Below are 22,671 nucleotides of genomic sequence, written 5' to 3'. Positions count from 1 at the left end.
GCCATTACAGTTAACGCTGTATAAATTCTACTTTCGCTTGAAATTTAGAACAACTGAATAAAGCAATTATCGGTGTTTATACATTTTGTGCTTTTTTTCATCACAAAAACATTAACAAAGTATATAAAACCATTTTATCTGTTATTTTTATGCAAGCAGAGATATTTATTTAAAAAAAGGAAATTCCAAAAAGATCCGCTTTATAGTTTAAAACTAAATTTTCTGATTAGCTGTACTAAAATATTTGTTCAATCTATCAAGGTCTTTTTTATTTTAACATTTCATATATAAAAAGGATTGGATGTTGACATAAAACAACAGAAAAATAAGCGAAATAGTGAAGTTTGATCCTTCCATGCTTAAAAAGTATCTCTTTCTATCTGTGTTGTGAGATTTTCTGTTCTAAGACCTTACTGTTAAAATTTTAAATCGACTTTTATTCGATAAATACAGATTTATATTTCAAAATAGCACATAATTACTGTTAAATATTATTATGTTCTGTTTGCGAAAGGAGCTGATTACATTTGCAGCTGTCACCATATTAAATTGCTTTATAGAATGATGTCAATTAACTTTCTCCTTCATCTTAAAAAAAATGCACAGTGAGATGTGTTTTGCACAAATTCTACCCCATGTAAGAATATATGTAATTCAATACTTCAATTATTTCAGTGTTTTTAAAAATTGCATCAAAAAAAATAGAATGTTGGAATTTCTTTCCTGAAAGTACTTGCATACCAGAAATTGTACATGTAATTTGTCTCAGAAAAATTTAAAAAGTTGAAGTATAATTTCATCCAAACAGTGAAGTTGACGGAAAAACACTTTGCTAAGTATCTGGTAACAAATTTATCATTTAATTTTTTTAAATAGGTAAACATCTCTGCTTTATGTTATCTAGTATCCATTATAAACAGTACAAGCTGAGTATTTTTATTACTACCTGTACTTGGTGACAAGAGAAGGCTGTTCTCTACATTTCATTATTATTAGCTGTACAGGTTCTATTGGGTCTTCACTCCTTTATAAGGAAAAGAATGTTATGTCCCTTTTTAGAAGAAACTATAGCATACATGCCATAAACATAAGAGTTTTGTTCTCTAAACATTTAACAAAGAACTTGGAATACAAACATTTATCTTTCATTTTAAAAAAAAAATCCTATGATTTGAATTTAAGAAATGTTCGGAATAAGAGAGGAGTATCATTTTAAAATGTTCGAATTCAAAATTTCTGAAGTAAGTCAGCTTGAATATTCAGTATTGGGCAAACAATAGATAGTTTTTTAAATTAAACGTTTCTTGTATAATAAGGACTTAAAATGTGTACATTACCCTAACACAGGTTCATTGGTCAGAAAACATGATTTTAAAAGTAATTTAGCTATGTACTTTTGATTCATGCACGCTTAAAAGTATCTCTTTCTATCTGTGTTATAATGACATTTTTTCTGTTTAAGACCCAACTGTTAAAATTTTAAATCGACTTTTATTCAATAAATACAGATCTATATTTCATATGACACATGATTGATCTGTTACAATATTTATAGACAGTGTCACACTTGATTGATCTGTTTCAATATTTTTATGTTCTGATTTTGAAAGGATTGATTAATTTGATTTAGAATGTCACAGATATTAAATTGCATTAAAAATGATGTAGCAATAAACTGTTTTTTCTATTGATAAGAATCCTTTGGATCTCAGATTAATTTACAATGATCTCCAGGGGTAGGGTGGGGTCACAATGGGGATCAAAGTATGACATACATGTGATGAAATACATGTATTTATAGGGAAAATACTTTTTCAGAGGATTAGCAAAGACCTTAGTAGTTTTAGAAAGTGAAACATCCTGAGGTAGTGAAGATAAACGATTGTTCAAATCACAACCTCCTGGGGGTTAGTATATGGGGCCATTATAGGGGATCAAAGATTTATATAGGAATATACTGTAAATGAACAAATATTTATGGGGAGTTTGGATTTCATTAAAATATATATACAGGAAAAAATCTTAAAATTCTGCTGAATAACAAAGACAGTTATGCTGATATGAAAACATCCTGGTAGCTAGAAATTCAAGCCTCTCTTCCTCTCTCCTCTGTACACTTTTCAACACTGAACTGATTTGTTCTTTTTTTGTGCAGACGAGCTCTGTTGCCAACTGGCCTTTAGTTTCTTGTTGATTTAATAAACTTAAAAAATTCTGAAGTTTGATTGCAGGATCTAACCTCCTTAAATACCGGCACTTCAATGAGTATACATGTATTTGATTCCTTCGTTATTCAAGTACATGTGTCAATTTTATCTCATTTTTTTTTTAATATAGAAAGAATAATTTTTTTGTACAGCCATATTTGATACATATATAAATTTAAAGATCCTGAGTTGATACAAAAGATAAAATTATTTTGAAAATTGTAATTTTTATTTGTTGGATAAATGCATGCTAAAACAATTCATAAGATGTGAATGTTTGCTGTTTATTTCATATACTCGATGACTTTCACTTCCCTTGAATTATACAATCCTACCCACAACCTCCCCTCACTGTCCACACTCAGTCCACTAGGAAGCCCTAGTCCACAATTATCTACACATCTCAGGAACTGTCCATTCTGATCTAGGATGTGTAGACAGTTGTTGAATTGATCTGGCACAATGATGTGACCCATGGAGTCTGTCACTATTTGACCAGGAGCAAATAGTTCCTTTCCATCTGGAGGTTTGTCGTTGTATCTGAATCTGACTTTTCCTGTCCTGTCCACCACTACCACTGCTCTAGCATTAAGATCAGAGGCCACTATGTCTCCATTGTTGTTCTCCACGACAAACACTGGATCTTTTCCTCCTTGATAGATTGGATTACCATGTTCATCTTTATCTATTTCCCGTGTCACTTTCTGTCCCTGATAACGAAATATTTTATAATGACTGCCACCAGTAGTATACATACTAATTAGGATATCCCCTGACCTGGTACAGCACAGTCTCTCTGGACGCCAGCCCCTTGGTGTGGTGATCAGTGTCTCTGTCTTCCCATCTCTGACAATGTTCACAGTTCTATGGCTATAATTGCTGTATATCAGTTCTCCCTCTCTGGTCACCGTAATGTCATTAGGGACTTTCCGACATGTACTGGTGACAGTGTCTTGTACAACTCCATATATGTCCACACAGGTTATGATTTTGTTTTCATTAACCCAAGCTTTATCTGATCCTACATAGGCCACTCTCTGTAATTTTTTAACATTTGTTGGAATGTTTGCAATCACTTTGGCTTCTTCTAATAATTCTTTAGCAGTTAAAAAGGAGACTTCATCTGTCAGACTGGATAGTGATTTCTGTGTTAGTGTAGCCTTGTATTCTCCTAATTCTATACTGAGTTCTCTCCCTTGGACTGTGTTTGTGTGAAGGGAGGGCAATGGTAAATCAGGTATTTGTGGAATGTTTCTGTATTTCCTTAGTTTGGATTGGTAGTTGTTGACATCAGACACTTTGTTGGACTTCAGAATTTCTTTGTTTTTTTGAAAAGTTGGGATCATACTGGAATTCTGATTTCTGAGTTTGGACTGGCATAATTGTAGAATTGTAATATGATGATCTCTGAGTGACTGGATCAGGGATTCCATTTTGTTGAAGATTTTGTCCACCTCTAGGTGCCATTGATTTCTGTTATCTCTGGTCTTTTTCTTTAAATCTTCATAATGGGCCATGGATTGGGAAATTTTGTTTTCTGTGTCCACGTCCTGCATTGTGGTCTTCAGGATAATGCCTTCAACTTGTCCAGTTTCTTGTTTAATTTTTTCTCTCTTCATAGCTATAATTTTATCCATGTCCTCGAAAACATGACCTTTATGTTGACCAGTGAGACATTTGATGCAGACCGGGACATCACACTGTTGACAGTGGGCCTCACATCTCTGGTGGGAATGAGATGTACACTGAGGGAACACAAGCTGTACTGTACGCTTGGTGAAAGGAACAATGTCATGCTTCATGGACTTGAGGCTCTTGACATGTTTGTTGATGCAGTCTTCACACAGACCGACTTGGCAATTGTTACAGAATTGCTGGATATGTTTGGCACAAAGTTCACAGGTTATGAGTTCCTGTGCCTGGCTGGTGGCAGTGGCCATTTCTTTTCCTACATTGTAGTTATATCTGAAAAATATCAAGATAATTAAAATAAAAAAGCAATTCATAAATTTTGTAAATATGTGTAACAGACTTTAAGTTCAATGCTACAAATTAAGTTTAGTAATTAGTACTACACTGAGAATTACAGTTCTAATAACACAAAAGACAATCATTAATAGACTGCATACTAGTATTATCCTGTATTTATTACAAAAAAAAATGATTGTGTATGATTTTCTGCAAATTTCAAAAAATTTTTTGGCTTTTAAAAGAATTATTTTCAAATAATCGGTTCCTATGGAAACCATACCTAGTTCATTGAGATCTCATGTAATGTTTCAGACTTCAATTAATACTTTCCTAATTTGTATTGTTTTATGTGACTTTGATATTTAATATAAACAATCTCCATGTCTTTCGTTGTAAATATTTCATTGACAAGCAAAAAAGAGGGATTATGATGTTCTAATATTTTCATATTTATAAAGCCAACAAGTTCTTTTGTACATATATAGGCAAATTATTGGGGGGGAAAGCTAAAACTGTAAAAAAAATTTACCAGCATTTAACAATTGAAAAATATTGGAATTATTATTATTTTAAAAATTATTTTGAATATCTGTATCGTGACAAATTGTTAAAACAGTGTTTTTTCATTCCATAAACAGATGGTATTTGTGATCAGGTGAAGTGTGCGAGAGAGAGAGAGAGAGAGAGAGAGAGAGAGAGAGAGAGAGAGAGAGAGAGAGAGAGAGAGAGAGAGAGAGAGAGAGAGAGAGAGAGAGAGAGAGAGGGAGGAAAAAAAGAAATATATACGTTGTAACCATTACAAAGAAGTAGTTAAAAATGAAAATACATACTTATAGGTTTAGAAGTTTCTGTTGAAGTATTCAGCTATCTTTTCGTACAACTTTCGGTTTGTATTTCTTCTTCCTGGTAGCTTGTCACGTGACAGGTGTTTTATAATTACCTGAAAAACAAAATTTCTGTGTCATCCATATGTATGCAAAATAAAGGCTATCTGTAAAACAAAACTATATGTCTATAAAGGGGTTTGCGAAATATAAAAACAACACTCGAAATATATAAAGCATATTCGAAATTCCAATGGAATCGATTATAGCGAATTTTAGCAGCAACATCTCAATATATATTAATGAGATGATAATATCCGCGTATTGCATTCAAATAAAATGCAGCAAATCCTTTGATTTTCACAAGATAATTTGTCGTTTTCACATATAATATCTCGTTTTCAAATTAAAATCTTTTTTAACATGAAAACTGATTATTGCAAGATAATTGTTTATGATTTTGAATCAATTTGTAATTTTGTTTGTGCCAATAAAAAATAATTGTATATATTCCAATACATATATCGAAAGATCTTTAATTTAAATTTGTTAAAATTAAGAACAATGCTTAGAAAAATAATTATAAGCGAATCTCATGTTTCACATTGACGTAAGAGAAGGGGCGATGACATTTTTCCAATAAAAAGCTGTTACTTTTAAGTTATCAAGTAATAAATACATACTTATCTCAATAAAAGGTTTTAGATTTTCTTTCCCCCTGAAGTATGGCAGTTTAGTTCCTTTAATGACAACAACCTTGGGATTATTGTACTACCTTTCTGTCCTCCAGGTTCACCTGATTGGCAGGTAATGAAATCAAGTACCTACTGAAATTCAATTAATCGACACCGAGAGACTCACAAATTCAAAGGCAGAGCTGCATTATCCTAAACCCCCGAAACATCAGATCTGTAAATAAAAGGTGTTTTCAAAGGAATAAAAATTAATCAAAAAAACACAATTTATGTTTCATCACTGTAAGCTTATCTGTAAAAGCAAATTTTCTATGTTTTAAATATATGGGATATGAAGAAATATTCCTTACAATTCGCTCAGGCACTAGGAAACAAATTGAAAGTGTGAGCACTGAGCTCACTAAATAATATCCCACGTCTTTTATATGATTATAATGGCATGATTATAAATGTTTTGCTCTAGTAAGCCTGAAATAACTGTCAGATCAAAAGTAAAATAGGAGGTGCACAATGGTACTACGTATTAAATATTCTGTGAAAGTCCCATTAAATTTCATTTAGTGATATGAGAGGATTTACGGATAAGAGATGAGTACCCCAAAGCGTAACGGATGGACGAAAGTACAGAGAGACGGACCGAAGGACGTACGGACAGACAGACGGACACCCTGATCACCATATACCCTACCACTCCCACAAGCGGGGTGTATAATGTTTTAAAAAATCTACATTCAAAGTTTACAAGATATTGTCATGATTTTTTTTTTAAAACGTTTGTTTAAAGGACACCTCTTTCTTAAGAGATTTTGTTGGACATGTTTACATTTTGTTTTTTCTTTATATAATAGAAGTATCTTTATTTCTAATAAAATTACAGATATGTAAACAAATCTCTCAATGAAAAATATTTGACAAGCAAAGACAAGGAATGTATAACCAAATATTTCAAAGGTAAAAATAATTCTTATTTCAAACAAAGAATACCTATGATTTAAACTAAGACCACTTTGCTCCTTTCTCCAAATTACTATTTAGGTCTTTTGATCTTCTGTCAATTTTCATGGCTAGATACAAATATTTTAAGTGCTAACATAATTTGTCTTTTTTATGACAGAAATGCATAGACATACTGATTGAGAAGGAATATCTGGAGCGAGTGGAAGGACAGAAGGACACCTACAGTTACCTGGCCTGAGTATCACTGGCTTCTATCTTAATGTACAATATTAATACAAAACAGGAGTTACCGCCCCTAGGTGATGTAATCACCACATGTTTATATCAGCTGATTGATACCCCAGCTGTGTGACACGCCCACCTGGAACTCCCAGTTTTGTGTTGGATGTTCGTTATGAGATCATCACTGCTTTATCTGACCCTCCCTGTGTCTTTAATACAGAGGGAGGAATATCATTTGATTTCTGACATCAGAGGGGACCTAGGTTCCTTGGTGAGCAATTGTACAAAGAAATACTATTTATTGACTTCACGCTGTACTTTTTTACTTTCTGAAGAACAGATGATTTCTGTAGACTTTGGTGCCGTCAGTTCTGACCCCCAGAAATTAGTTCTGGGGGAGATGAAAATAGAAAAGTGCATGCCACAGAAACTGAAAGACTGAATCTGTGCATTATTGATTCTGTGCATTAAGTTTGTATATTGTTGGACATACAGATTTGACATAATTTCTTTTTGTTAATCTAATTTTTATTTTAATCATAGTTAACATAGCATATTGTTTTTAAGCCATGTTTGAAAAGTGAGAATTTATAATGTGCATTGCCTTGTGATAATATGTATAGATCACTGTGTTATATTTGTATGTATGAAGCCAGGGAAGAAACGCACATGTAACAACTTGATTATTTTAAAAGTACACAATTCAAACCCATTTGATTTTGGTGGTTTTTCATGTTGCTTCATAAAATGTGCATTTCTTTCCTGCAATTTTTTTTGTAAATTCATTTTTGTTGATTTAAAATTTGTCGAAAAGAACAGAAAATCTAATTTCAATGCAAATAGAATTGCAAAATTATATCAATACATTCCCCTCAATTAGTTTTAAGTACGCTTTCAAGCAATATGACCTGGATTCTGCTATTTTAATTGTGTAATCATGTTTTATTATTTACAAGTACTAGATCGTTTTAATTTCGAGGTATGAGAAAATCTCTAACGATGTTAAAAAAGCATCTGGTTAAATTTCCAAAAGCCTACAAATTGTTTTTAACCTTTTATTGTATCTGATTTTTTTAATAAAAACATATAAGTTGCTTACCCTTATATAATTCTTTTTGATGTATAAAATTCTGTGCATTAAAATTTGTTTTTTTTTGGAATAAGATGTGTGAAATATAATTACTCTCTCTCTCTCTCTCTCTCTAATTTTTATTTTAATCATTCTTAAATAGCAATTTGTTTTTAAGCCATGTTTGAAAATATATAATTATATAATTGCATTGCCTTGTAAAACCTCTTTATCTCAAACTTGTAAATTATATTTGATGTGTGATTAACAGGGAAGATTTAATCAAAGTTCAAAACAACTTAATTATTTTAAAAGTACACAATTCAATCCCATGGAAAAACTCTCAATTCTTGAGTTGATTTCAGTGAATTTTCATGTTGCTGGATAAAATATATATGTTTTTTTCCGATGAATTTAAAATGAAAAAGTGAAAGTATAGTTTATTTCAAAACAGTGAAGTTGATGGAATACACACCTTGCTAAGTATCTGCTAACAAGGCTTTCTTAATTTTTTTTAAACCCAAATTTTAATATTTATCTTTGCAAGAAAGAGGGGGAGGGCTATCTAGTATCCATTATCAACGCGTACAGGGTTTTTCACAGGAACAAGAAATGGCTGTTCTACAAGATTAAAGTTTGCTTTTAAACGCTGTATATTTCTAGACTTGATTGATTAAACACTTTGATAAAGGAAAAAATAAATGTTAGGTTATGATCTCTTTCTCTTAAACTATTCTTTTTGCAAAATTAACAGGTTTCTTGAAAGTTACATGATTATTTTTAAAACAAAGTGATCTCTGAAAATGCTTTAAAGCTATCTGTGTGTAAATCTTTTATAGTGAGATTTTTTTCTGATGTACATGTAAGACCTGTTAAAATTTGAAAGATGACTTATATATTGGGGCGTAAATAAGCCCCTTCCCCATTTATATTTCATGTTGTATTGCAGTTAACTTTTATAAGTACAGATTTATATTTCATAGACAGTATCACACTTTTTATCCAAAGATAGAATATATACAGATCATACTTGATTGTTTTTAAAGCCCCCTTTATAGACCACTTTCACACATGTTTTATTCAGTAACAAATAAATGTAGAAAGTGTGGAAACTTGTTGTTTGGAAAAAAATGCGATAAACTAATCACCCAATACTTGAAATGGATTTTCTGTTGCAGATATTTATTTCCTTTTTTGCCTGTCATTTTTTTTTCTTTTTGAAGGAATAAAAAATATTAAATATTTCAATTACAAATTACAATTTGCTGCCGACGCCAATGGTTAAAGTAGGGTAAATGGGAGTGTTTAAGGATTTTGGACAATGAACAAAAAAAAATCTTTTTTTCTGCTTTTTCAGGGCAGAATTTTTCTCTCTATTTAATAGACAGTGTCACTGTTTTCATTTCTGTTAGAATTTTTTATGCTGATTGTGAGGGGAGGTGAAATTAATTTGATTTAGAATTCAAAGATATTAACTTGTATTATAAGAATGATGTCAATCAACTTTGGCTCTCTCTTAAAATAAATACACATTATTGATGAATGATAAGGTATTTTGTATTTCAGTTTGTGTGTGTGTGTGTGTTGGGGGGGGGGGGTATCTATTATGTTATCAGTTACGTGTAATGTATAGTGAAAAATACAGAATGAATCAATAAAATATCCTGATATTATGAGAGAGGAAAAGGAGAATTTTTCAACAAATATTTGGAAACAAAATGAAATTAATTTTAAACTTGTATTCCTTTTCCTTTTTTTTTTTAATCAATATTTTTCTTCGAAATGATAGAGGTTTACAGCAGTTTAGTATTTTTATCAGAAAAAAAAATTACCATCTGTTCCATTTTTCAATGCAAGACTTGGCTTATTTAAGTAACCACAAAAGAGATTTTTTTAAGGAATTGTAAATTTACATGGTATTAGACATCTTGAGATTTTTTTCAAATCCATCACACCAAGGGTAGTGTGGGGTCAAAATGGGTGATCAACATTTTATAAACAGTAACAAGCTCAGTTTTTTACTACTTGGTAACAAGTTAAGGCTGTTCTTTACATTTCATTATTATTAGCTGTACAAATTCTATTGGGTCTTCACTCCTTTGTAAGTAAAATAAGGTAATGTCCCAGAAGAAAACAGCATACATGCCATTAACGTTTTAAAAGTTTTTTTCCCCTAACCCTTTAGCAAAGGACTTTAACAACAAAGTATCTTTCATATATGAAAAAAAAAATCCTTAATTGATGAAAAGAATTTTTGGAATAAAAGAGGTGTATCAGATATTTAGAATGTTTTAAATCAAATTTTCTGATGTAGCTCAGCTTGAATATTCAGTATTGGGCAAACAGGAGATAGCTTTTTTTATTTTAACGTTTCATATATAATGAAAGGACTGGTAATGTGTCAGAAAAACAGGTTTCTTGATCAGTAAGCATGAGTATTAAAAATAAATAGTGAACTTTGATTTTGATACACGCTTAAAAAGTATCTCTTTCTATCTGTGTTATAATGAGATTTTTTTTCTGTTTAAGACCTAACTGTTAAAATTTGAAATAGACCTTTTTTGATAAATACAGATTTATATTTCATAGACAGTATCACACTTGATTTTGATAAATACAGATTTATATTTCATAGACAGTATCACACTTGATTGATCTGTTACAATATTTTTATGTTCTGATTGTGAAAGGACTGATTAATTTGATTTAGAATGTCACAGATATTAAATTGCATTATAGAATGATGTCAATAAACTGTTGGCTTCTTCATCTTATCTCAATTAATGCACAATGATCCCCAGGGGTAGGGTGGGGTCACAATGGGGATCAAAGTATTACATACATGTAATGAAATATGTATAGGGAAAAATATTTTTTCTCAGGATTAGCAAAGGCATAAGTCATTTTAAAAAATGAAGCATCCTGAGGTAGTGAAGATAAATGTTTGTTCAAATCATGACCTCCTGGGGGTTACTAGGATGGGGCCATTATTGGGGATCAAAGATTTATATAGGAATATATACTGTAAAAGCACAAATATTCATGGAAGATTGGATTTTGTTCATAGGAATATATATAGGAAAAAATCTTAAAATTCTGCTGAATATTAGAGCCATTGGTTATACTGATATGAAAGCATCCTCAGGTAGTTAAAAATTCAAGCCTCACTTACCCTCTACTCTGTACACTTTTCAACACTGAACTGATTTGTTCTTTATTTGTGCAGATGAGCTCTGTCACCAATAGGCCTCTTTTTTCAATTAAATAAACTTAACAACAAATTCTAAAGCCTCCTTAAATACCGGTACTTCAATGAATATACATGTATTTGATTCTTTACTCAAGTACATGTGTCAATTTTATCACAAACATAGAAAGAATTATAATTTTTTTGTACAGGTAATTTCATACTGAAAGATCCTGAGTTGATACAAAAGATAAAAGTTATTTGAAAATTGTAATTTTAATTTGTTTGATAAATGCAGGCTATAAACAATTCCTAACATGTGAATGTTTGATGTTTATTTCATGTACTGGATGACTTTCACTTCCCCTGAATGATACAACCCTACCCACAACCTCCCCTCACTGTCCACACTCAGTCCATAAGGATCCTCTAGTCCACAATTATCCACACATCTCAGGAACTGTCCATTCTGATCTAGGATGTGTAGACAGTCATTGAACTGATCAGCCACAATGATGTGACCCATGGAGTCTGTCACTATTTGACCAGGACAGAACGATTCCTTTCGCCCTGGAGATTTGTCGTTGTATCTGAATCTGACTTTTCCTGTCCTGTCCACCACTACCACTGTGTCAGCATTACAATCAGAGGCCACTATGTCTCCATTGTTGTTCTCCACCACATACACTGCATATTTTCCTCCTTGATAGATTGGATCCCCATGTTCATCTTTATCTATTTCCTGTGTCACTCTCTGTCCCTGATAACGGACTATTTTACGATGACTTTTATCAGTAGTACACATACTAACTAGGATGTCCCCTGACCTGGTACAGCACAGTCCATCTGGATGCCAGCCCCTTGGTGTGGTGATCAGTGTCTCTGTCTTCCCATCTCTGACAATGTTCACAGTTCTATTGTAAGCATCACTGTATATCAGTTCTCCCTGTCTGGTCACTGTAATGTCATCAGGGAAGAGGTCACATGTACTGGTGACAGTGTCTTGTACAGCTCCATGTATGTCCAGACAGGTTACCTTTTTGTCCTGGCCACTAATCCAAGCTTTATCTGATCCTATACAGGCCACTCTACCAAGATTTTTAACATTTGTTGGAATGTTTGCAATCACTTTGGCTTCTTCTAATAATTCCTTAACAGATAAAAAGGAGACTTCATCTGTCAGACTGGATAGTGATGTCTGTGTCAGTGTAGCCTTGTATTCTCCTAATTCTATGCTGAGTTCTCTCCCTTGGACTGTGTTTGTTTGAAGAGAGGGCAATGGTAAATCAGGTATTTGTGGAATGTTCCTGTATTCCTTCAGTTTGGATTGGTAGTTGTTGACATCAGACACTTTGTTGGACTTCAGAATTTCTTTGTTTTCTTGAACAGTTTGGATCATACTGGAATTCTGACTTCTGAGTTTGGACTGGCATGATTTTAGAGTTGTAATATGATGATCTCTGAGTGACTGGATCAGGGATTCCATTTTGTTAAAGATGTTGTCCACCTCTAGGTGCCATTGTTTTCTATGATCATTGGTCTGTTTCTGTAAATCTGTATAATGGGCCATGGATTGGGAAATTTTGTTTTCAGTGTCTGAATCCTGTCTTGTGGTCTTCAGGATAATGCCCTCAATTTCTCCAGTTTCTTGTTTAATTTTTTCTCTCTTCATAGCTATGATTTTATCCATGTCCTCGAAAACATGACCTTTATGTTGACCAGTGAGACATTTGATGCAGACCGGGACATCACACTGTTGACAGTGGGCCTCACATCTCTGGTGGGAATGAGATGTACACTGAGGGAACACAAGCTGTACTGTACGCTTTGTGAAAGGAACAATGTCATGCTTCATGGACTTGAGGCTCTTGACATGTTTGTTGATGCAGTCTTCACACAGACCGACTTGGCAGCTGTTACAGAATTGCTGGACAGGTTTGACACAAAGGTCACAGGTTATGAGTTCCTGTGCCTGGCTGGTGGCAGTGGCCATTTCTTTTCCTACATTGTAATTATATCTGAAAAATAACAGGATAATTAAAATAAAGAAGCAATACATAATTTTTTTTTTATTTTTGAATTAAATATGTGTAACAGACTTCAAGTTCAATGCTACAAATTAAGGTTAGTATTACACTGACAATTACAGTTAGGAAATTACACACAAAGGACTTTGTTTGAATCTTTATGGGGACTGCTTTGGATGTTTAGAAATATTTAAGGATACAAAAAAAAAAGATTTTTCTGCAATGAATTGCAGAAAGCATGAGTTTTCAACTTTTACACCAGTTTAATTTTTTTTTTAGAAAACCGCAGGGCAAAATTTCTATGGAAACTATACCTGTGCATGGCACTTGATCCCACCTCTGATGTTTCAATCGAAGGTCCGTGTTTGCTCTGCTCTTAAATTGTATTGTTTTATGGATTTTGTATACTGTTCGTTATCTCCATATCTTTCTTTCCAAATATTTCTTGACAAGCAAAAAAAGGGATTATCAGACGTTCTAATTGAGGTGGGTACGAGCATATTTATAAAGCCAATGTTTTCTGTAGTATACTATATATCGGCAAATTATTTGGGTAAACATTTAGTAAAAAACTCCACCACCTTTAAGAATAAAAAAACGTGAAATGACTGTATTAATAATTTATAATATTAATTGAATCCTAATTGGAATACATGTATATCCGTATCAGTCCACTGAATTGTTACCATCGCGTTTTTTTAATTCATTGTACAGATTATTTGTGACCAGGTGCAAGAGAGAGAGAGAGAGAGAGAGAGAGAGAGAGAGAGAGAGAGAGAGAGAGAGAGAGAGAGAGAGAGAGAGAGAGAGAGAGAAATATATACGTTGTAACTATTAAAATGAACTAGTAATAAATACATACTCATAGTTTTAGGTGTTTCTGTTGAAGTATTTCAGCTAACCTTTCGTACAACTTTCGGTTTGTATTTCTTCTTCCTGGTAGCTTGTTGTCACGTGACAGGTGTGTTATAGTTACCTGACAAACAAAATTTCTGTGTCAACCATATGTATGCCAAATAAAGGCTATATGTAAAACAAATCTATGTGTATGAAGGGGTTTGACAATTGCGATATATACAAACAACATCTCGAAATATACAAAGCATAATCGAAATTCAAATGGAATTATAGCGAAATTTAGCAGCAACATCTCAATATATGTAAATGAGAAAAATACGATTTGTTTGTGAAGAGAAGATTTTTCCATTGCGTGATTTCTATCGAGGCTTAAAATCTAGTTAACAACATTTGATTGAAATTCTAGTAATGCCATCGGACACTTAACATTTTTGCAGTCATAACCTAAAGTCCCGTTGCCCCCCTTTTTGTGAAATAAGAGTAATGAATAGTATGTTTGAGTAAAATAATGATACTGATGGGGTTGGGAGCATACCCCATCCCACCTCCTTGGTAATTTTTCAAGTAAGCTGACCCCACCCCGTTTCAAAAACGATTATGCGTTATTGCAAAGAGAAAAAATGGATTTTGTTTCAGATCAATTTTTTACAAACTTTTTCTATTCAATTTTATAAAGGACTCGAAAAAGATATAGAACAAATTGCTATTGTTCTTAGGGGTTTTTAGGGGACCGTTTAATTCTAGAAACGGGGGGGGGGGCATTTTGTCAAGTCAGATTATTTATGGAAATGTCTCTACATAACAAATGATATTTAGTTTTAGAATGAAAGGAGATATAAGGAATAAGACGTAAATTTAGAATATAGAAATAATAGGGTATGATATGGAGTTCTCTATCGTCCTTCAACCCCGCCCCCGTCTCGACAAAGAGATATGAATCTCCACTTTCGGTTGAGATTGAATTTTATATTGCACATCCTTCCATTGTTTGCCAGGTTTATCTTAAAATATAAGGAGATAACGAAATCAGGAGCAGAGTAAACACAGACCACCAAAACGTCAGAGGTGGGATCAGGTGCCACGGAGGAGTGAGCATCCCTTGCCGACCGGTCACACCCGCCATGCCGTGTGCTTACGGGAAATAACGAAAAATCCGTATCTACAATTTAGTGTGTGAATTATGATCTAACAATTAAAATTAAAAAAGTGGTATGTTACAGCTGATGTCATATTCAGATTTCCGTTACAGCTGGAAAGATTTTATAGATACCTGGGCTTGCCCACATACTTCTTGTTAACTATACATTTATTTTCAGTATAAGTTTGACAGTCCTTTTTACATCCACCGAAAACTTCAGCTCTATCCCAAACATCAAGATTAAATGGTGTACATTCGTTAAGTTTTTTTTGTAGATTTCTATGCATGTACCAGACTGTTAATATTTTGCTTCCTATCTGCTTTCTAGGAATTCTAAAAAGTTCCATACATAAACAAAAAGGCTTTGTTAATCCTATTAGTAAGCAGTAGTTAAGCTCTGTTAAACACTTTAGTAAGTCCATTGCTCATTGAATGTAAAGAGTGGGTCTGGATTACGAAATACCCTTACTTAAAAACAACTTTTCTTTCCATCCTCCCGTTTTCACTAAATAGGAGCATATCAAAGTACTGAAAAAATCACAAAATGTTATGGTTCCAGCCAACAAGGCATGTAACAGCAGCGTCTTTGTTTGCAAGGATTATCATTTAAACTGTATTGTAACTTCGGTTTTATTCCTACATTTTGAAATCTTACTTATATCTGCAGTTCACTTTCTAAAGATTTTTTTCTTCAGAATCACATTTCAGTATTTAGATATTTTAATGTTCATGTCAAAAAAGGCAAGTTTGATATATTCTACATGTATCTTTACTGGACTCCTACACTTCATAAATATCCTTACAAATAGAGATACATTACTTAGTAAAACAAATGCTTACTTAGACCCAATCCTTAATCCTTACAGAAATATAAACTACTTTTGGGGGAGAAACCTTAGAAGTTTTGTGCAACTGCATGCTCTAAAAGATGTTGGATCTCAAAACTCCAAGAGCTTTAAGAAAAATAAAAATTGGCAATTTGTGAAATTAAAAACAACACGGAGGATGCAACGTTTATTTTATATTTTTCCTGAGTATAGACAAGAAGAGGCAACTCACAACTAAACTGTAAGACAAACAAGATGGACCTCCACTTTTCCACCGTCAGCTTGCCTCAAATATGTATTGAAATTCACTATCACCTGCCTAATTATGCATGTATCCAAATATCCGCTATCACCATACCTAATCAGGTTTTAAACCATAAAATGATCTATATATATATATATATATATATATATATATATATATATATATATATATATATATATATATATATATATATATATATATATATATATATATATAACATCTTTTCTGAAATGTGACAAAAGGTGCTTGCAGGGATTTGGAAATTTCTAAAGTGAACATTTTATCATGGATTTCAACAACCAAAAAATTTTAATGTCGACAACCTATTCTGTACATTCTTTTATCTAATAATGACCTTGAACACAAAACTAAACTATTATTGGGTCATATTTCGCCTGACTTGTTTCATATCGATGATTTATTAGGCCTTTTTAATCATAATGAATTTGACTGTGGAACGTCCCGTCTTCCTAACTGTTCTTCTGGCTGGTGACAGGCGATTCTTTTTTCTCCTTTTAGGAATTTTAACTGATCCAACCTCTAAAATTGTAGGGGGTCTGTGTTTTTTCCTCATCTCAAATTTGCATTTTTTATGGATTTTTTGAGGTCGACCAATGCTCTTTCTCTTCATATTTTTCAACAGGCGTCATGCATGTTTTACTGTACGGCTTAGCATGTCTTTGAAAATGTGTTCTCTTTCACCATCATAGGACAAACTAAAGGAGTAGTCCTATGAATCAACATTGACAGACTCTGTTTTAAGGCGAAGTCGTATCATGTTTGGATGCACTGATCTCACTATATTTCTAAAGACAAATGGATGATGAAGCAGTGTGGAGTAACTTTCTGTCGGAAGCCTGCCCTAAAGGGACAAAGCACTGCATATCACTGGTGTTCGAACTGTCCCAGTATTACAGAAACACCTTTGATATGAACAAGCTGCTTTCGATACATGTTACAGTATTTACAACCTGTTTTCAAGAAACCTATTACTCGCTGATATGTGGCTGAAATATTGCCGATTCAGCGTGAAACATCAATCAATCAATTAAGAAACCGATTAAGGGAAAGAACAAGGTACAGTTTCAATAGTACAGTACAAATTAAGCCCTGTATTATTCTAAAATATGAATGTGATATACGAAATTGAAATTCATTCTTTCTGAATTGTAGGAATTCCATGCAGTAAGAATACACAAATCGTTTTTCTCATATGACTTCATAAATGCTAATTGTGAGGTCATTAATTTGTGCATTTTCCCATATTTTCTTAAAAAGTTGCAGAAGACATCCGTGAACTTTATTTCAGGAAACATACTCTGCCACCGTCGCCCAAAAAGATTTTGAGATATGCGATTTTTCAAAGCAGTCTACATAATACATCCAAAATTGAAGTGGGTGACGGTGGCAGACACTACATGTATTCCCTAAAGGAAAATAAGAACAGAAATAAGTCTTTCTGGGGCTTTTTTGCATTAAACTTAGAAATAAATGAAATTAATGATGTCAATTTTTTCCCAGAATGGTCTTCCTTCTTGCCATATTCTTTCACGATTAATCATATTCTTCTACTCAACTCTTGCTACAGCCAATTTATAACTGTTTAAGAACATAAACGTTTTAGGGCACAATAAAGCCAAAACTGTACTTTCTTCAAATTTAAAGGTAAATGATGTAAATGCCAATCTCTAAATTACTGGGAAATATTAAACTTTCTTTGATGTTCAGAATTCAACCTTTCTGCAATCAGTCTTATCAATCTTAATACTTTTTTCAACACTTAATTCAACAGTTTTGTGGGATTTTTATTAACATATTTTAACATATGTATTTTGTATTCATATAAACAAAGAAATAGTTTAAGAAGTTTCTGAAAAAAAATGTAACAGTTTTATAAGTATGAAGGATCACTTAGGTTTTATTTTCTTAAACTATATACTGATTCATACTTTTGCATAGTTATTCATGTATATTTATCACTAAAGTATGGATATAAGACTTATAGTACTTTTGTAACACTACAAGCATTAAAGTTTAAAAAATGACATTTCACGTCCTTGATCCCCCAAATTACTTTCTAAGTACTTTCGCTTTGTCAAAAATTTTCATGACAAGATATCTTTCTTTGCTCCTTCCCCAAATAAGTATCTAGTTTTTCCGCTTTGTCAAATGTTTTAAAAACAAACATCAATTGTCTTTTTTATGACAGAAATGCATAGACATATTGATTGAAAAGGAATATCTGGAGCGAGTGGAAGGACAGAAAGACACTTACCGTAACCTGATCTGAGTATAAAGACACTTACAGATACCTGGCCTGAGTATAAAGACCCCTACAGTTACCTGGCCTCAGTATAAAGACACCTACAGTTACTTGGCCTCAGTATAAAGACACCTACAGTTACCTGGCCTGAGTATAAAGACACCTACAGTTACCTGGCCTGAGTATAAAGACACTTACAGTTACCTGGCCTGAGTATAAAGACACCTACAGTTACCTGGCCTGAGTATAAAGACACTTACAGTTACCTGGCCTGAGTATAAAGACACTTACAGTTACTGGCCTGAGTATAAAGTTACGTACAGATATCTGGCCTGAGCTACAGTTACCTGGCCTGAGTTACCTGGCCTGAGTATAAAGACACCTACAGTTACCTGGCCTGAGTATAAAGACACCTACAGTTACTGGCCTGAGTATTAAGACAGCTACAGTTACCTGGCCTGAGTATAAAGACACTTACAGTTACCTGGCTGGTTTAAAGACCTTTAAGATATTAAATGGTAAAAGACATATATTTGACAAAACAGTTACCTGGCCATGTTATAAAGACACTTACAGTTACCTGGCCTGAGTATAAAGACACCTACAGTTTTCCGAGCTGAGTATAAAGACACTTACAGTTACCTGGCCTGAGTATAAAGACACCTACAGTTACCTGGCCTAAGTATAAAGACACCTACAGTTACTTGCCTGAATATAAAGACAGCTACAGTAACCTAGCCTTAGTATAAAGACACTTACAGTTACCTGGCCTGAGTATAAAGCATGTTTCTGGCCTGAGTATAAAGAATGTACAGTTAGGCCTGATAAAAGACAAACAGTTACCTGGCCTAAGTATACACACACACATAAAGACAGCTACAGTAATAGCCTTAGTATAAAGTTTATCAGTTACCTGGCCTGAGTGACACCCCACCCTGAGAACAGTTAACACCTACAGTTACCTGGCATGAGTAAAAAAATACCTACAGTTCAACTTTATACAATCACCTTACAGTTTTGCTGAGTATGAAGACACCCAGTTACCTAGAAGATGTTACCTTTAAGGACACCTACAGTTACTTTTATACAGATACCTTCAGTTACCTGTGTTTTTAAAGACACCTACAGTTACCTGGCCTGAGTATAAAGTCACAAAAATTAAAAAAAGTTACCTAAGACACTATTATATCATCCAAACAGTGAAGTTGTTACCTGGCCTCAGGACACCTACAGTTACTTGGCCTGAGTACAGTTCTGGTAAAAGACATCTGTTTATTTTATCAGTGTTTATAAAGGTACAAACCTGGCCTGTGTATTTGTATTACCTTGAGGATAAGGACACCTTGGCCTGAGTTGAGATAGGCAGTTCTCTACATTTCATGATTTTTTCCTACAGTTAACTGATTTGGCAGTACAGTTACTTGGCCTGAGTCTAAGGACACCTACAGTTACCTGACCTGTGTGGCACACCTACAGGGGGATGGCTCGCTAAAGACACGTACTTTATGGCCTGAGTATCCCACCTGGCCTCAGTATAAAGACCCTATTTTGAAGAAACCATTAGTTTACATGCCATTATGTATAAGTTTTGTTCTTACCTGGCCTGAGTATAAAGACTACAGTTACCTGGACCTTTAAAGATACAGTTACACGGCCTGAGCAAAGATACCAGTTCCTATTGTATTAAGACTTTTATTTAAAAAGAAATTACCTCATTATGATTTTACCTTGAAATTCCTTAAAAGACAGTACAGTTTTAGAAGTATAATTTTACATGGCCTGAGATAAGGACACTACAATTTCCTAAGCATTTTAAGTATAGACATACAGTTACTGGAATATTAAGACAGCTACAGTTACCTGGCAAGTACAATACACTTACAGATAGTATAGGACATACAGTTTGGCCTAGTATTAAAAGTTTCATATATACACTTACAGTTACCTGACCTGAGAAATTTCAATTACCTGGCCTGAGCATAAAGACACCTACAATTACCAAGCCTGACTATCACTGGCTTCTATTGTAATATACATTATCATTAAAAAACAGGAGTTACCCCCCCTAGGTGATGTAATCACCACATGTTTAGCAGCTGATTGACACCCCAGTTGTGTGACACGCCCACCTGGAACTCCCAGTTTTGTGTTGGATGTTCATTATGAGACCATCACTGCTTTATCTGACCCTCCCTGTGTCTTTAATATAAAGGGAAGAATATCATTTGATTTCTGACATCATAAGGGGACCTAGGTTCCTCGGTGATTGTACAAAGAAATACTATTTATTGACTTCACACTGTACTTTTTTACTTTCTGAAGAACAGATGATTTCTGTAGACATTGGTGCCGTCAGTTCTGATTCCCAGGAATTTGTTCTGGGGGAGATAAAAATAGATAAAGTGCTTGCCACAGAAACTTCAAAGACTGAATCTGTGCATTATTGATTCTGTGCATTAAGTTTGTATATTGTTGGACATACAGATTTGACATAATTTCTTTTTGTTAATCTAATTTTAATTTTAATCATAGTTAACATAGCATATTGTTTTTAAGCCATGTTTGAAAAGTGAGAATTTATAAATGTGCATTGCCTTGTGATAATATGTATAGATCACTGTGTTATATATGTATGTGTTAAGCCGGGGAAGAGACGCACATGTAACAACTTAATTATTTTAAAAGTACACAATTCAATCCCATGGAGATACTATCAATTCTTGAATTGATTTCAGTGATTTTTCATGTTGCTTCATAAAATGTAGATGTTTTCTTTCCTGATAATGGAAGAATGTAAATGTACTTTTTGATTGATTTAAATATAAAAGTGAAAGTTTAATTTCATCCAAACAGTGAAGTTGAAAGAATAAATAGTTTGCTAAGTTTCTGTTAACAAGACTATCTTTAGTTTTTTTAAATAGATAAAACATCTCTGCTTTCTTTTATCTAGTATCCATTATATACAGTAACAATCTCAGTGTTTTTACTACTTGATTTAGAAGGCTGTTCTTTACATTTCATTATTATTACTGTATGCAATATTGGGTCTTTACTCCTTTATAGGAAAATAAGTAAATGTCTCTTTCTGAAGAAAACTTAGCATACATGCCATATACATTTTAAAAGTTTTTCCCTAAATCTTTAAGAAAGGACTAAAAATACAAACAAGTATCTCTCATTTAAAAAAAAAAACACAACAAATCCTTAATTGATAAGGTAAAAGAGGTGTCAATCAATGTTTAGAATGTTTTAAATCAAATTTTCTGATAGCTCAGCAATATTCATTTAAATACAGTGAAACATTTCATATATAAAAAAAAGGACTGGAAATGTGTCAGAAAAACAGTTTTCTTCAACAGTAAGCATGGATATTAAAAGTAAATTCAACTTTGATATAGCTTAAAAAGTATCTCTTTCTATCTGTGTTATAATGAGATTTTTTTTTCTGTTAACTGTTGAAATTTGAAATACGTAAATTGAACGAAATTTTTATATGGATATATTTCACGACACTTGATGGATCTGTTACAATATTTTTATGTTCTGATTGTGAAAGGACTGATTAATTTGATTTAGGTCACAGATATTTCATTATAGAATGATGTCAATAAACTGTTTTACTGCATAGGAAAAACATTTTTCTCAGAACTAGCAAAAGCATATTAGTCATTTTAAAAATTGAACCATCCTCAGGTAGAGTATATTAAAGTTTGTTCAAATCGGGACCTCCTGGAGGGCTGCTGTGGGGGAGCCAAGGTATATTTAGGAATATACTGTAAGAGCACAAATATTCATCAGAAATTTAATTCCGTCAATAGGAATATATCTGCTGAATAACAAAGCCGATGGATATACTGATATGAAAGCATCCTTTGATAGTTAACAAGCTAATTCAGAGAATTTGTGTCCCCCGCTTAGGAAAAAAAGTAAACCAGTGCGGGGGGGAGGGGGGGGGGGCGGATCCCCTTGACTGAATTTGTAGAATTATTAAATGTATACGTGTATCTTGAAGCAAATAAAATATGCCAATATGGATATGAAGGTTTGATTGCTAATTCTTTAATATGTGTATTGAAGAGACTTTTTATATGGAATATTTATCACACTGTAATGATGATTTTATGAGTTTGTGGAAGCCAGACCTCATAATTTTTTTCATTT

The 22,671-nt window shown here is 33.1% G+C and overlaps 2 protein-coding genes and 1 long non-coding RNA gene across 4 annotated transcripts; 1 reads left to right on the top strand and 2 right to left on the bottom strand.

Moving 5' to 3' along the window:
- Positions 1 to 2,430: 2,430 nt before the first annotated feature.
- On the bottom strand, positions 2,431 to 5,112 carry LOC134231866 (uncharacterized). Of its 2 annotated transcripts, none has more exons than XM_062713834.1 (2): positions 5,005 to 5,112; positions 2,431 to 4,172 (listed from the first exon to the last, which is right to left on the bottom strand). In XM_062713834.1, exon 2 carries the CDS (start codon positions 4,145 to 4,147, stop codon positions 2,492 to 2,494), a length of 1,656 nt encoding a protein of 551 aa, XP_062569818.1. In that variant the 5' UTR covers positions 4,148 to 4,172; positions 5,005 to 5,112; the 3' UTR covers positions 2,431 to 2,491. The 2 variants fall into 2 exon arrangements, with proteins under 2 accessions (XP_062569818.1, XP_062569816.1); XM_062713832.1 differs by having other exon boundaries at positions 5,009 to 5,112.
- A 1,703-nt stretch (positions 5,113 to 6,815) lies between these two features.
- On the top strand, positions 6,816 to 21,396 carry LOC134231868 (uncharacterized). Its single transcript, XR_009984645.1, has 2 exons — positions 6,816 to 6,953; positions 20,580 to 21,396. It is a non-coding gene; the product is annotated as an uncharacterized LOC134231868 (long non-coding RNA).
- Positions 11,362 to 14,110, bottom strand: LOC134231865 (uncharacterized). Its single transcript, XM_062713831.1, has 2 exons — positions 14,022 to 14,110; positions 11,362 to 13,150 (listed from the first exon to the last, which is right to left on the bottom strand). The coding sequence occupies exon 2, from the start codon at positions 13,123 to 13,125 to the stop codon at positions 11,467 to 11,469; it is 1,659 nt and encodes a 552-aa protein (XP_062569815.1). The 5' UTR covers positions 13,126 to 13,150; positions 14,022 to 14,110; the 3' UTR covers positions 11,362 to 11,466.
- Positions 21,397 to 22,671: the final 1,275 nt, after the last annotated feature.

The sequence above is a fragment of the Saccostrea cucullata genome, unplaced genomic scaffold (assembly GCF_032062105.1).
Source record: "Saccostrea cucullata isolate Sc308-1 unplaced genomic scaffold, CSIRO_AGI_Scuc_v1 ctg4232, whole genome shotgun sequence".
NCBI lineage: Eukaryota > Metazoa > Mollusca > Bivalvia > Ostreida > Ostreidae > Saccostrea > Saccostrea cuccullata.
The sequence above is the reverse complement of the archived record's forward strand: the minus strand, read 5'-3'. Positions and strand labels throughout refer to the sequence as shown.